At 39.9% G+C, this 15,000-nt stretch overlaps 1 protein-coding gene across 1 annotated transcript in view; it reads right to left on the reverse strand.

The window, feature by feature from the left end:
* LOC137614631 (tachykinin-like peptides receptor 86C) overlaps positions 1-15,000 on the reverse strand; it is a 566,255-nt gene that overhangs the window by 480,954 nt on the left and 70,301 nt on the right. Inside the window, exon 2 of the mRNA XM_068344328.1 lies at positions 8,342-8,453. Within this exon, the coding sequence (XP_068200429.1) occupies positions 8,342-8,442 (101 nt within the window). The 5' untranslated portion in view covers positions 8,443-8,453. The remainder of the gene's footprint in view (positions 1-8,341; positions 8,454-15,000) is intronic.

The following is a 15,000-nucleotide window of genomic DNA, read 5'->3' on the forward strand; positions in this document are numbered from 1 at the left end:
GTAAAGGACCACTCCGTCAATATGAAATATCAACCAGTTTTCCGCACAATACTTGTATTGGACAAAGGTTTTATATCCGCATAAGAGGAAAACCAATGCAACATAGCTTGCATAAAGGAACAATTCTATTAGAATTATCCCAGATAAGGTACATAGAATGAATGCTCAATTATACCAATAAATTGACACAGGTGAAGGAGACGCAAGGTACTCAAGAACCAGATTATTGACAGGCAATAAATAGACAGGTTAACCACAATTATATATATATATATATATATATATATATATATATATATATATATATATATATATATATATATATAGAAGAGGATAACCTAAAACTTTAAGCATAAGTATGATAGTAAACAGAGCTTGTTTGTCTGAAAGAAAAAACATTAGATGCCACTTTCAAGATACCGAGGTATCAAAGTCATAAAAGCCTGTATTACAAATCAATGACATTAGCGTTAGAAACGCTCGGCACACATGTCTGCACTTATGCTAGGTTCACCTTCGGAAATGGAACAGTCTGGATGGGCAACACAGTGCCCTCACTTAGTTTGTAGTACAGTATGTAACTACACACTCACCCTGGAATTAATCGTCCCAATTAAGACCACTGTTCCTCGCAGAGTTAAACAGTAGGGTTAACACCGCGACCCACTGCTACCACAGATCTCTTTTAGTTCCTCTTCTTGCTTCGCATAGTGGCGAAAGAACACTCTGGAAGACCTCCAGCCAGTGTATGAACGGAGATGTTCAAAATCCATACAATTAAAGAAATTTAAGAATGAGGCAACTTTCCTCGGATCGTGACCTGCGGGTGTATTGTCAGGATCCGCTCTGCGAATAAAATATGTGATTTTCGCTCTGAGTTGATTCAGAGATAAATTTGAGCCTGATGTTTCTCCCCTGAATAGTTGACCACCCTTGAAGTCTGAAGTTCTATGAAGATAGACCTTTAGGCATTCTACTGGACATAGAGATGCATCTTCTTTCAGAGGGCAGATTCTCCAGGGACCCCACCTGTTGGTGGGTGACTCATTCTTGGCGAGAAACGTAGGATCCGGAAACAGGTTCAGTTCTTCCCCATCCAGGAACTGAACACGACCTGCCTCTCTCGAGAGGCTACAATCTCACTAACCCTGGCCCCGGACGCGAGTGCAAAATAGGAAAATAACTTTTTGTGTCAAATCCTTTAACGCACACTCTTCATTGCTCAACAGAGAAGCGAAATGAAGAACTTGTCTAAAGACCATGAAATGGGCTTTGGAGGTGCTGAAGGTCTGAGCCTAGCACAGGCTTTCGGGACTTTATTAAAGATCTCGTTACCTAGGTCGACCTGGAAGGCATAGAGAATGGGTCTTGTCAAAGCAGACTTACACGCTGAAATCGTGTTCGCTGCCAACCCTTGACCATGGAGGTGGGGAAAAAAGATAAGCAGAAGTCTGTCAAGATCTCCTGCGGAATCTTCGCCTTGACAAAAGGCCACCCATTTTCTCCAAGATGACTCATATTGCCTTCTAGTAGATTTGCACTTATATTCCTCAAGGAAGTCTATACTGGCTTTCGAAATCCCGAAACGCTTTCTCACCGCTAGGGAGAGAAAATCATGAACTGCAAGGTCCGGGTTTTCTGTAATGAAGCGCAGACAGTTGACTTCTGGACTCGCCGGGTCAGAACTGGATCTGGTAGTGGTACAAACTTCAGCTACAGTTCCAATGCCAGGAGGAACCACACGCTGTTCGGCCACTTGTGGGCCACTATTGCCGCTACCCTTTGAAGGATCTCAGTTTGTTGAAGACCCTCAACAGAAGGTTGTGAGGAGGGAACAGATAAATCTTGGACCATCTGTTCCAGTCGAGGGAAATCGCGTCCACTGCTTCCGCTAAGGGGTCCTCGTACGGGGCACGTACAGGGGCAACTTCTTGAAGGAGAATGATCCTGCATCTAAGGACCATTCCGACTCTATCGGTGTGAACCTGGATAGAGCGTCCGCTGTCACATTGCGGACTCCTTGAAGGTGAACTGCCGACAGGTACCACTTCTTCTTTTCCGCCAATCGGAAGACGGCCAACATCACCTGGTTGAGAGGTGGTGACCTCGATCCTTGTCGATTCAAGTATCTCACAACTACCTCGCTGTCTATCACCACTTTATGTGGAACGAATGACGCGGGGAGACTTTCTTTAAGGTAAGGAGCACTGCCCTAGCTTCTAGAAAGTTTTATGAGAAAGGTCTTGAATAGCCTGGACCAAGTCCCCTGGACTTTTTTCCGATGAGAGTGACCTCTACATCCCTCCTTCGTGGCGTCTGAGTGAATCGTCACCGACGGGGGAGGTGGCTGAAGAAGAACCTGACTTCTTTAGATGTCTGGCTTGGGACCAAGGCCTGAGAAGAGTACTTAGCCGAAGCGGCTGGTCTTCTCAGATCTCTTCACGCGTTTGATGCATAACTTCTCCAAACTCCGATTGCATCCTTTAGCTGTGCTCTTAGCACTGGGTCTGTCACCGAAGCAAACTGGAGAGAGCGCAGTACTCTCTCCTGCTCGTGTCTTGATATCCTTTCGGAATCTTGAAGTCTCTTGACAGAACCCGCTATCTCCTTCCTTTTCTTCGCCGGGGTGGAGAAACGGTGTGACAAAAGGTCCCAGTGGATCTTAGCCACTGGAACTTTTGAGATGGAGAAAGTCGAGACTTTTTCTGTTGATCTTGAAGCCTAGGTACTCTAAGAACTGGATCACTTGACTGGAAGCTTGCAAGCATTCTGTCTCGGATGCTGCCCACACCAACCAGTCGTCCAGGTAGGCTACTACCTGAATTCCCTTTAGGCGAAATTGTTTGAGAGCTACGCTCGCAAGCTTCGTAAAAATCCTTGGGGCTATGTTTAGCCCGAATGGCATGGCTCCGAAGGCGTATAGTCTTCGTTGTAGCCTGAACCCTAGGTAGGGGGAGAGTCGATGGCTAATTGGAATGTGCCAGTAGGCGTCTGACAAGTCTATAGAGACGGAATATGCCCTCTTGGGCAGTAAGGTCCTTATGTGTTGCAGTGTTAGCATTTTGAATTTGCAATTCACTATGAACTTGTTAAGTGGCGACAAGTCCAGAATGACTCTGAGCTTTTCCGAGTCTTTCTTGGGAACACAAAACAGCCTCCCTTAGAAATTGATGGGCTTCACCCTTTTTCTCCAACAGTTCTTGAACGTACTCCTCCATAACGGGGGTGGAGTGTTGGAAAAACCGAAGGTACGGGGGTGGAGTGCTGTACCAGCTCCCGCCCAGTCCATTCTTGAGTAGGCTGTGGGCCCAGGGATCGAAGGTCCACCGATCCCGAAATTTCAGAAGTCTCCCTCCTACCGGTATCACCTCACTTAGACTGCCGTCCTGAGGTCTTGCCTTCCTGACCACGACCACCCCTGAATCCCCTTCCCCTTGAGGGGCGTCTAGACGAGCCTCTGGCTGCTCCTCTAGGCTTTGCTCGAAAGGAAGTAGACTGCCCTTCGAACGCTGGGGTGAATGCCGTGGACTGTGTCGACACGGCCTGGGGTACCCACTGAAAGGTGGTCGGGGTTTGTGCCACGATCTGGGGCACTGGGGGCAATGGCAATTGCAGTTGATGTTGCTGTCTAAGAGGCTTGGCAGGCCGAGACGGTAGCCTAGTCCTCATAGTCTTCCTCTTTGGTTGAGGACCCTCATCCGGGGAAGACTTTCTTTTGATAGCCAGGCCCCACTTCTGGAGAAGGTTTCTATTCTCCAAGGCGGCTTTATCAACAACTTCTTTGACCAAGTCGGTAGGGAAAAAGGTCTTTTCCCCAAATGTTGGAGGAGATTAGTTTCTTTAGCTCGTGCCTCACCGTAGCCGAGGTAAACACGAACTCCCTACAAGCTCTCCTTGCCTTGACGAAGCCATAAAGGTCCTTCGTCACTGTGGCCAGATGAGGCTTGGCCACTACCATGAACATTTCATGGACCTTGGGGTCACTTGCCATCGTCTCGAGAGTAGTCTGAAGAGACATTGAGGCAGTCAGTCTTTCTTTTGTATCGAACTCACTTCGCAAAAGAAAGTCAGACAGCTTAGGGAGGTCCTTGCCGAACTGACGTCCGGCAATATCAGCCTCCAACTTTCCCACTGAGAACGTAACATGGACGTCCTTCCAGTCTTTGTGGTCCATAGGCAGGGCCAGCGACAAGGGTTTACACTCCTCTAGGGAGGGGCAAGACTTGCCGGCCTCGATTGCTTTTAGTACAGCCAGAAACCCTTTCTGTAAAAGGGGGAAGGCTCTAGTAGGCGAGGACACAAAGGAAGGGAGCTTCCTATTCAATGCAGCTACCTTTGAGTTAGAGAAGCCCCTCTCTTTCATCGAGGATGAAAGTAGAGCTTGAGCCTTAGCATGGTCCATCACTATGACCTCCTTCGGCTCTGTCTCCTCCTTTGAAGCTGGTTCCTTCCTCAGCCGGACATAACAGTCCGGATATGATGCCTTGCTGGGTCAGAATTCCACCCTCCAGGGGAACTGAGCCCAGCTTATCCGAGATGACGATCTTTCCAGTCGTCATCGGCATGTGCTCAGCATACCTCCATGGGTTAGCATCTGAGCACAAGGGAAGGTCTTTCACATTGAGCTTTTTCTGGGGCCCATGTGATTCTGCAAGGCACTGCATTCGCAGTTCCATTGCAGCCGCCTTCTCCTGATTCTCCTTCTGCATTTGTTGGATCATTCCAACAATAGAAGAGAGGGCCTGTCCCAGCTCTACTGGGAGACCGGCCGATGTAGAGGGGCTTGAACTTCATCCTGGGCTTCTGCCAGGAGGTCTTCCTCCTGACACCCGTCCACATCAGACATCCTGTCATTTAGCTGGATGTCTTGCATCGCGACCGCGACTTCAGCATCCACCTGGATCTGAACTTAGGGGATCTCCTCTTGAGGCTGGGGAATCACTGCATCAGCTGATGCCTTAGGGAACTATTTAAATGTCTCATTAATCAGGTTAGTGCACACAGTACATACCTGAGGGTCCCAATACCGGAGATCATCCTTGGAGACAGCGTATGTTGCGTGTCTCCTACAAAACTCATGTCTGCAGAGGTTCTTGCTGCTGACATTGCAGAAAGCACTTCCCCACTTCGGAGTGTCCTTCTGTAAAGAGAAGAAATTTCCATGAGTATCAAGTGAACTATGTATCACTGGATATGCAAGTATAGCATAACAATTCAGAAAGGAAAGACACACACTTGTGTTTCCCTCACAACCCATTGTTGCAGCCTTCCAGATAATAAAATCAAAAATGGTTTATCTCTTCTAGAGTAACCAATGCAAGGTTTCCAGAGGAAACAGGTGGAGCTCACACCTAAGCAATGATTTTAAAATCCTGGATAATAGACAGGGAAGAACTCAGCTTCCTATCTGAGGGCAACAGCAAAGGGATGTGCAAGAAAACACAATAGTGTTAGAAGATACAGTGCTGTACCAAAACCTTTACTATAGTTTTCTTCTTACTGTATATGCTATACAGAAGAATACTAGTACAGTATAGGGGGATGTGTGCCGGCCTGCCTTTGCCGGCCGGCACACACCACAACTAGCTTTAAAGTATACTACTTAACAGCTATAGGGCGGCAGCACTCTGGTTCAAATGCCTGTGCCGGTCGGCAGCAACTGCCGGCCGGTAACAGACAGTGTTGGCCGGCAATGGCTGCCGGCCAGCAACTACACAAGGTAGTACCCAGCTGCCGGCCACACTCTTGGTGACCGGCAGACAAGGACTGACATAAGCCGGCCGGCAAAGGTACAAGACCGATGCCAGCCGGCAGCAAAAGAACCAGAGGACTACACCTGCCCGGCTGCCGGCCTCATAGGCCGGCAGCCGGGACAGGTACAGCACTAGAAGAAAAATAGAATGGATGCCGGGATAAGAGTGTACACAACCTCCAAGCCCGGCAACCGAAAGAGTGCATATAAGGAAGGGGAGAAACTAATTCAGGCTTCCTTGACCAATGCCGTCCGGCTCTGCCGGCAGGCATGGATGAGGGACCAAGAGAGGTCCGGGCAGCACTCGAAAACATAAGACCCTTGCCGGCCAGCAGCTCTGCCGGTTGGCAATGGGCTGAGTCAATTCCACATCCCAACCTATACTAGGTCCAGAAGTAGAACGACGTACAGTACAGTAAGACCCCTGCCGGCCAGCTCTGCCGGCCGGCAAGGTACAGTACAGTAATGGCTAGGCCATTACGGAGATAGAGGGGGAAGGGACAAGAGGGTCCTGCCAACCTTGCTTTAGTGACAGATCACCCGCAGCCAAGAAACTTATCTTAGCCTAAGGGAGATCTAAGGGGAAAGGCCAGCAATACTTGCCAGCTTCCAGAGCACCAAAGCAAGGAAGGCATTGCTACTCCCAAGGGAAGAACTTATCCTCCCCCGAGAACAGCAACAGGACTAGTCTGGTAGATCACAAAAGAAGGAATCATAACTACAGAAACCTTCGGTAGTGACCTAAGGGAGCTAAGCTCCCTTTGTATGTGTTAGGTCAGCGAGGGGGACTCTGCCCCAAGCCAGACAACACAGACTCAGACTAAAAACTCTGTTGTTCTGTCCCTCTTGAACCATAACTACAGGAACAGGAAGGTACAGTAACACCCTAGTATAGTTTTATCGAAAATAAATTCGGAAAAAACCACTTAGGGATAAGCCCAAGGCTTAAACAGTGGGAAAGGGATTGCATACCTTCTCCGAAGAAAAGAAAGCAACCGGGGAGTATGATAAAGTATACTAAGGCTCCATAAGCAATTAGCCTAGGCACCAAGAGAATCGATTACCTAATTCACCGAAACTCACACGTATACAATCTTGGAAATATTCCACACAGTCTAAAATGTATAAAATATAGCCTAAAGCTTCAATAAAATTTTAATTACACTCGGAAAAACCAAAATCATGCATGAAGTACTAGGACCAAACGACTAGGCTACATGGCCTAGCGTAGGCCAGAATGGCGAATACTTCGCCAAATAATACTAAGCACGAAAGGAAATCCTATGTAATGCTAAATAGCTAAAATTTATTAAAGCAAAACAACCAGGAATGTCGCTCTGACTAACTAATTTATACCTAGCAAGCGACAGTGTCCAGGACACCTCTGGTAGGCTACGGCTCTTGTATCAAAGATTAATCCTATTAATCACTCAAAATTTTACCAAGAGCCTACATTTATACATAACAGACACTATACTCAACTTATCAGAGGCCGACGAAGACGAAGAGGCCATGAAAAGTCGAATAAATCCAAGATTTGCGAGAAAAACAGGAAAAAACACCGAGTTGTTAAGCTACGCAAAAAGGAATACAGATGGCGCCAGGATTGGGCACGCATACGAATCGGGGGATAGGGAAGCCTTGGGAGCGGCTCCCCCTTTTTCTTTCCCGAATTCGTATCTCGTCAATCACCTCCTACGAGACGAAATCTCTGTCCAGGATGTAGATTGCCATGTGACGTGTCTAGAATACGTAGTACGGTAATATATTATATATATGTATATATAATATATATAAATATATATTTATATATATATTATATATATATATATGTATATGATAAATATATATATATTTATAAATATATATATATATATATATATATATATATATATACAGTATATATATATATATATATATATATATATATATATATATATATATATATATATATACAGTATATATATATATATATATATATATATATATATATATACAGTATATATATATATATATATATATATATATATATATATATATATATATATATATATATATATATATACAGTACATAAATATATATATATATATATATATATATATATACATATATATATATATATATATATATATATATACATATATATATATATATATATATATATATATATATAAATAATTAAATATCACACCCATATCTACCTACCTATCTATCTATCGATATATATATATATATATATATATATATATATATATATATATATGTGTGTGTGTGTGTGTGGGGGGGGGGTGTGGGTGTGTGTTTACATATACATATGGGTGGGTGTTTGTGTATAAACAGACAGAAGCAAAAGAACATAGGGCCTATAAACCTGTAAATCTTACAACAAATGAAGACTGTACGAATAATATTAAAAACATACATTATCTCAATATGAGTAATATGCTTAATTAAACGTAAGAAAAAGAATTCTTACAACCCCAAAATCCTTACCTGAGTAACATGTATAATCATACCATAAATACTGATAACAAACTACCCTTACCTGCTTAACATACACAGAAACAGCTCTAATGAGTCTTGCTTACCTGTGCAACATGTATATAAAGTTGAACATACAGTTCAGCACGGACATGAAGAGATCAGCGGCGCTCAGATTCATCAAAAAGTAGTCGGTCACAGTTTGCATTCTTCGGTGCGCTGTGGATGCAGGGAGAGAGGGAAAGAGAGACCTCTATGTTATAAATACTAATGATAATAGTTTTGTCTTTCTACAAGCTTCATTAAGGCTATTATTGTGGATACGATATTTTGAAATGCAAGGAACATATCTGATGATGATGATTATTATTATTATTATTATTATTATTATTATTTTTACTTGCCATGCTACAACTCCAGTTGGAAAAACACGATGCTATAAGCCCAAAGGCTCCAACAGGGAAAATAGCCCGGTGAGGAAAGGAAACAAGGAAATAAATAAACTACAAGAGAAGCAACTAACAATGAAACAAAACATTTTAAGAGCAGTAACAACATTGAAATCAATTTTTCATACATAAGCTATAAAAACTTGTCTAAATTAAGCTAATGAAAATATAATAAAAAAGTTAGTAGGGTAATGTTTTTTGATAAACAATTTAATAATAGTTTTGGGAAACAAACGAAGTCAAGGAAGATGCCTGGTCTAAATTAACATAAAATATAATACAAAAGGTAGTAGTGTTTTTGATAAAAAATGTAATAATAATAATAATAATAATAATAATAATAATAATAATAATAATAATAATAATAATAATAATAATAATAATCTCGCCTATATAATAGAGCTACGTGTTTGGTTATATACTTGGTCTCTCTCCATCCCCCAGGTAGGGGGGAGAGGGAGTAGTCATACCCTGGTGAGAGGGGGTGAGGTGGTGGGAAGAGTTGAATCTGTGTGAATCTAAATATTTAGCCGTCATTTTTGACGGTTCCCGACACTAGTAGTAGTAGTAGTAGTAGTAGTAGTAGTAGTAGTAGTAGTAGTAGTAGTAATAATAATAATAATAATAATAATAATAATAATAATGAAAAGGAATATTTTAATGAGAGAATGATTTGCTGAAAAGCTGCTTCACAAAGTAAAAATAAAAAATATGACTGAAAAAAATATGGCTAAAAAGGCAACGAGTATTGACTGAAAAAAAATTAAATTAATTAGTTGATTTGGGTTTGTAAAACATGCCTAATTGGGGGAAATGTTCGGCCAGAAGCGTTACAGGATTTTTAATTTTTTTTTTTTATTAATTAGCTTTGGCTGAAAAGTACTCCCCAAGAGAGATTAGTTCACCAAACGTTCAGCTGGGCTCCACAAGGCACTAGAAGAGTTGGAAGCCCCAGGTCTACATGGCTTAGGACTATGAAGCGTGATTGATTGATTGATTGATTGATTGAAAGTTTTCAGGCATCCTGACATCTAAGGTCATTGACGCCGGTAACATTTAATTTATGTATACAAAAATAAAAAATAAAATAAAATAAAAAATAAAAGAGTATTCAATTAAAATCATAAAAGTTGAATGTCATAAAAGTTAAATATTTTTCAGAAGACCTGCTTCTGAAATAAATCTAAAAATGCCACTTGCATGAAGCGTGAAGTTGGAGATGATGAATGGAGAAGTATTGAATTAAAAGCTCAAGATAGAGACGACTGGCGAAATCTAACCGAGGCCCTTTGCGTCAATAGGCGTAGGAGGAGATGATGATGATGAAAAGTTATCGAAATTGGTTTGGGAGAAAAGTAGGAAATACCAGAAATGTAATCTCAAATCATCACTATTTCTATTTAAAGGACACTCATGAATGGCATTGGCAAAGGCAGCGACAATGCCCTAACTAGCAGGACAATGCCTTATAGACTGACCATATACATATATGATCAGCGCCCAAGCCCCCTCTCCATTCAAGCTTGAACGAGGGAGGACCAGGCAATGTCTGCTATTGACTCAGTATGTAGACCTATAGGCTCCCCCAAACTCATCCTTTGCTCATAAGGATGGTGAGGTTGCAAACACTATAAGAAACTATCAAGCTTGAGCGGGACTCGAACCCCAGTCCGGCAGATCGCCCGGCAGGGACGTTTCCAATATGCCATCACAATCCTTTGCAACACATGCATGTAAAACAGCTGCAAGAGAACTGAATATAAATGTTCTTGGGGGAAAGGAATGCAGAAATGATTTTGCGTGAAAGATAAAAAAGAACTAAGCGAGAGGGCAGAAAGGAATCCTTTAGCAGCAAAGGTATGTAGGAATGCCTTTATGAAAAAGTTCGCAGAAATGCTTTGAGAGGAAGTAAGAAATACTTTTGATATGACGATTCATAAAGCGCTTTTGTGATAAAGGTATGAGGTAATGCTTTGTAATATATGTATAGTATATACAATAAAAATGATTTGTAAGGTTTATCGAAATGTTTTGCGGAGAGGTTAGGTAAAATTGTGGCATGTAGAAATTTTTTTCTAGAGAAATAGGTTGAAAAGGATTTGCAGGGGAGGTATAAAACCATAGTTTTTTTTTTTTTTTCGGGGGGGGGGGGGGAAGTGTGGAGAAATTCTTGGAGGAAATTGTATGCAAAAGACTAATTGCAGAAAGGTATCTGCTCTGCTGGAAAAGTAAGATGAAATGCTGTAAAAAGAAAAAAAAGGTATTGTAGATATGCTTTGCCTTAGTTACATCTTGAAATGCTTTGATATAAATATGCATTATCGATATTATTTTAAACCAAACGGCAACCCTACTTGGAGAAGTAGGATGTTACAAGTCCATAGGCCCAAGCTGAGAAAGTTTCCCGATGCAGAAAAGTAGAGAATACAACAATAAAAAATAAAGACAAATATAGAAAATAGGCATATTGATATTAAATAAACAAATAAAAAAATAGAGAGTGCAGAACCCCGCCACGGAAGTTTATTTCATGAAACCAGCTTGCCTTTTCATGAATCAATTTAGTCCGAAAGCGTATTTGTAGTCTCTGTGACAACCACATGCGAACTTGAGATTAAGGTTAGGGTTAATTCGGTCAACCTTTTGCTCGTCCTTGACCTTGACCTTTGGTCTGCGACTTTCAAAATTGAGTCACTTCCACGTCTCGACATAGCAATTAATTCCTAAAAGTTTCACAACTCCACAAGTAAAATTGTGGCCAGGAAATTGTTCACAAACAAACAAACGGACAAACAGGGGCGAAAACAACCTCCTCCCAACTTCGTTGGCGGAGGTAATAAACTTTGAACGGAGATTAATGAGAATCTGCTCCACACCAAAACCTTGTGTACCAACTTTGAACTTTTCTGTCTGAAGTTCCAAAGAGACATTAGTTCTATTAGGAAGATTATTCCACAACTTGGTCAAAACTAAATTTTGAAGTATTGAGCCTAATGAAAGTAAAGGAGAGGCTATTAGAATTACTTGCATATCGTCTGAGAAAATCTGACTGCTAAACTATGAGAAATATTACGCATCTTGCAAAATGAGATAATTGAATAAGAATTTAGTAAACCTAAAATGCTTTTAATCAAGAATTCGAGATAAAGAACTGCAAAGTCTAAACCAAAGAGAGTAGATTTAATGGTAACGAACCAAGCTTCTTTTATGGTCACTTTACATTCATTTTAAGCTGACACAAACTCAGAGCAACAACTCTTGGTTGTGCAAGTAAAATCTGTTCCCTTCTGGTCTGTGTGAAAATGGTTTTGCTAGAAAGGTAAGTAGGAATCATTTTGAGAAATAAATGCAGAATTGTTTCGGCATAAAAATGGAAAAATAAATTACTTTTGTGGGAAATGTATATAAAAAGCAACTGAGAAAAAGGAATGCAAAGAATTATATGGCAAAAACTGCATGTCGAAATACTTGTGAGAAAAATGTATGGCTATATTTTGTTGTTGTAAAGGTATGCAAAATAGTTTTGCGGGAAATTTATATAAAAATATTCTATACCTTATGAGAATTATAAATAGAAATCCTTTGGTGAGAAAGGTGTGGCAAATGTAAGGTGATATGCCTTTGTCAGGAAAATATGAAGAAATGCTTTTCCGAGAAGAGGGACATAAATTGTTGTGGAAAGTGTACCTACGTTATAATACTTTATTAAGAAAATGTAACAGAAATTAGTTGCGTCGATTTTTTATATGGAAACAAATATAGAGCTGTTTTCTCTTAACGATAAATAGAAATGATATGTAAATAAATTTACGAGAGAGGTATTTATAAACCTTTGCTTAGAGTATGTAGTGGTTGCCGATAGGATAACGTCCCTGTCTGACACTCGCCAAGCTAGGGTTCGAGTCCCCCCCCCCAAACTCGTTAGTGTTTTTGGTAGCTGCAACCTCACCATCCTTGTGAGCTGAGAATGGGGGGTTTGGGAAAGCCAATAGGTTTATCTGCTGAGTCATCAGCAGGCATTGCCTGGCCCTCCTTGGTCCTAGCTTGGATGGAGAGGGGGCTTGGGCGCTGATCATATGTATATATGGTCAGTCTCTAAGGCATTGTCCTACTCGATAGGGCAATGTCACTGTCCCTTGCCTCTTCCATTCATGAGCGGCCTTTAAACCTTTTAAAGGCTTTTAGCAAGAAAGGCAAGAAATATTTTTGCGCTAAATGGTATATAGGAAAGCGTAGGCCAAATGTTTTGACTGAAACAGACGTAGAACTAATTTGCAAAAATCAAATATAAAAAACTGCAAGAAATATATGTACAAAGATTTTTACATGCAAAATATAAAGACATTTTTCACCAAAATGGTATTGTTAGAAAATATTTACAGGAAATGTAAGAAGAAATAGCTACTTTGGCGATAAAAGAGGTACAGTTTCATACCAAATTATGAGTCAGCCAATGATATCCTATATTCAAAGATCATCCATCATATTCATGCATAGCGTGATCAGGGGTATCAAGGAAGAAGAAGAAAACTCGCAGGGCTATATTGAAGAGATATGAGGTTGCCAGCTGAAGGAAGAATAATAACTCCAACTTGTGGTAGGGAAGAGATGATACATATTCCGTATGTTAGAAAAGGATTCCAATTGAAATTGCTAAAGATGAAAGCGCTTATTAGCATCGGGAACTTTGAGCTTAAAGAAAATATTTGAATTTTACTGGATCATGAAAGGATCGAAACAAATGACTCGTGATGGTATTGGAGATTATTATTACTAGCCAATCTACAACCGTAACTGGAAAAGCAGGATGCTATAAGCCCAAGGTCTCCAACGTGGAAAAATAACCCTATAAGGAAATGAAATAAAGATATAAATAAACTACAAGAGACGTAATGGACTATCAATATGAAATATTTTAGAAATAGTAGCAATATAAAAATAGATCTTTCATATATATATATATATATATATATATATATATATATATATATATATATATATATATATATATATATATATGTATGTATATATAAACTATAAAGAGACCCATATGTCAGCCTGTTCGACGTGTGATGAAACACGGAAAGAAGAATTATGCAAAACAAGAAGACAGATCGAGGTTAAGGGTTGCTCACGTTAGGAGGAAAAAAATCGTAAAGCGAAAATCAGTGAAGGGAAAAAAAAAATTCAAGTCATTCGTGCTATGAAGTGATTATGTTTGTACAGAGAGAGAGAGAGAGAGAGAGAGAGAGAGAGAGAGAGAGAGAGAGAGAGAGAGAGAGAGAGAGAGAGAGAGAGAATATGACTTCCGAGCCAAAGGTCATCCATAATCAGACGGCACGCTAGGTGGAGGTAAATGGTAATGTACACGCAATGGGAATTTTCCATGTTGTTGTTGTATACCACACCTGTTAGGTATGGTATTATTATTATTATTATTATTATTATTATTATTATTATTATTAGTATTATTATTATTATTGTTGTTGTTGTTGTTGTTGTTGTTGTTGGTGTTAATATTAATATTATCAATATTATTATTATTACTATCATTATTATTATTATTATTATCATCATTATTATTATTGTCATTGGAGTTGGTGTTAATAGTAATATTATTATTATTATTATTATTATTATTATTATTATTATTGTTGTTGTTGTTGTTAATATTAATATTATTATTATCAACATTATTATTATTATTATTGTTATTGTTATTATTGTTGTTATTGTTATTGTTATTGTCACTGTTGTTGGTGGTGTTGTTGTTGTTAATATTATTACTATTATTATTATTATTATTATTACCTTAACCAACGAAGTTGGAAGGTCATGATTTACCCCTGTATGTGAGTGTGTTTGTTTGTGAACAGCTTCTTGGCCACAATTTTAATCATACTTATGAAACTTGCTGACATTAACTGTTATGTAAAACGCTTGAAATAATTAAATTTTGGAATGTTAAGGTCAAAGGTTAATGTTACGGCTTAACAAAATGTCGAGAAATAAGAGGTCTGCGCTCTACTGAGTGCCCCTCTAGTTATCATTACTAGCTAAACAACAATCCTAGTTGGAGAAGCGGGATGCTATAAACCCAAGGGCTCCAACAGGGAAAAATAGCCAAGTGAGGAAATGAAATAAATAAACTTTATGACAAGTAATGAATGATTAAAATAATATATTTCCAAAGTAGTAACAGAATTGAAATAGCTATTTCATAAATCAACGGTAAAAAGAGACTTATGTCAGCCTGTTCAACATAACAACATTCGCTGCAAGATTGGACTGTTGCAGTTCCACTGATTCAACTACAC

Source organism: Palaemon carinicauda, chromosome 21 (assembly GCF_036898095.1).
Source record: "Palaemon carinicauda isolate YSFRI2023 chromosome 21, ASM3689809v2, whole genome shotgun sequence".
NCBI classification, from domain to species: Eukaryota; Metazoa; Arthropoda; class Malacostraca; order Decapoda; family Palaemonidae; genus Palaemon; species Palaemon carinicauda.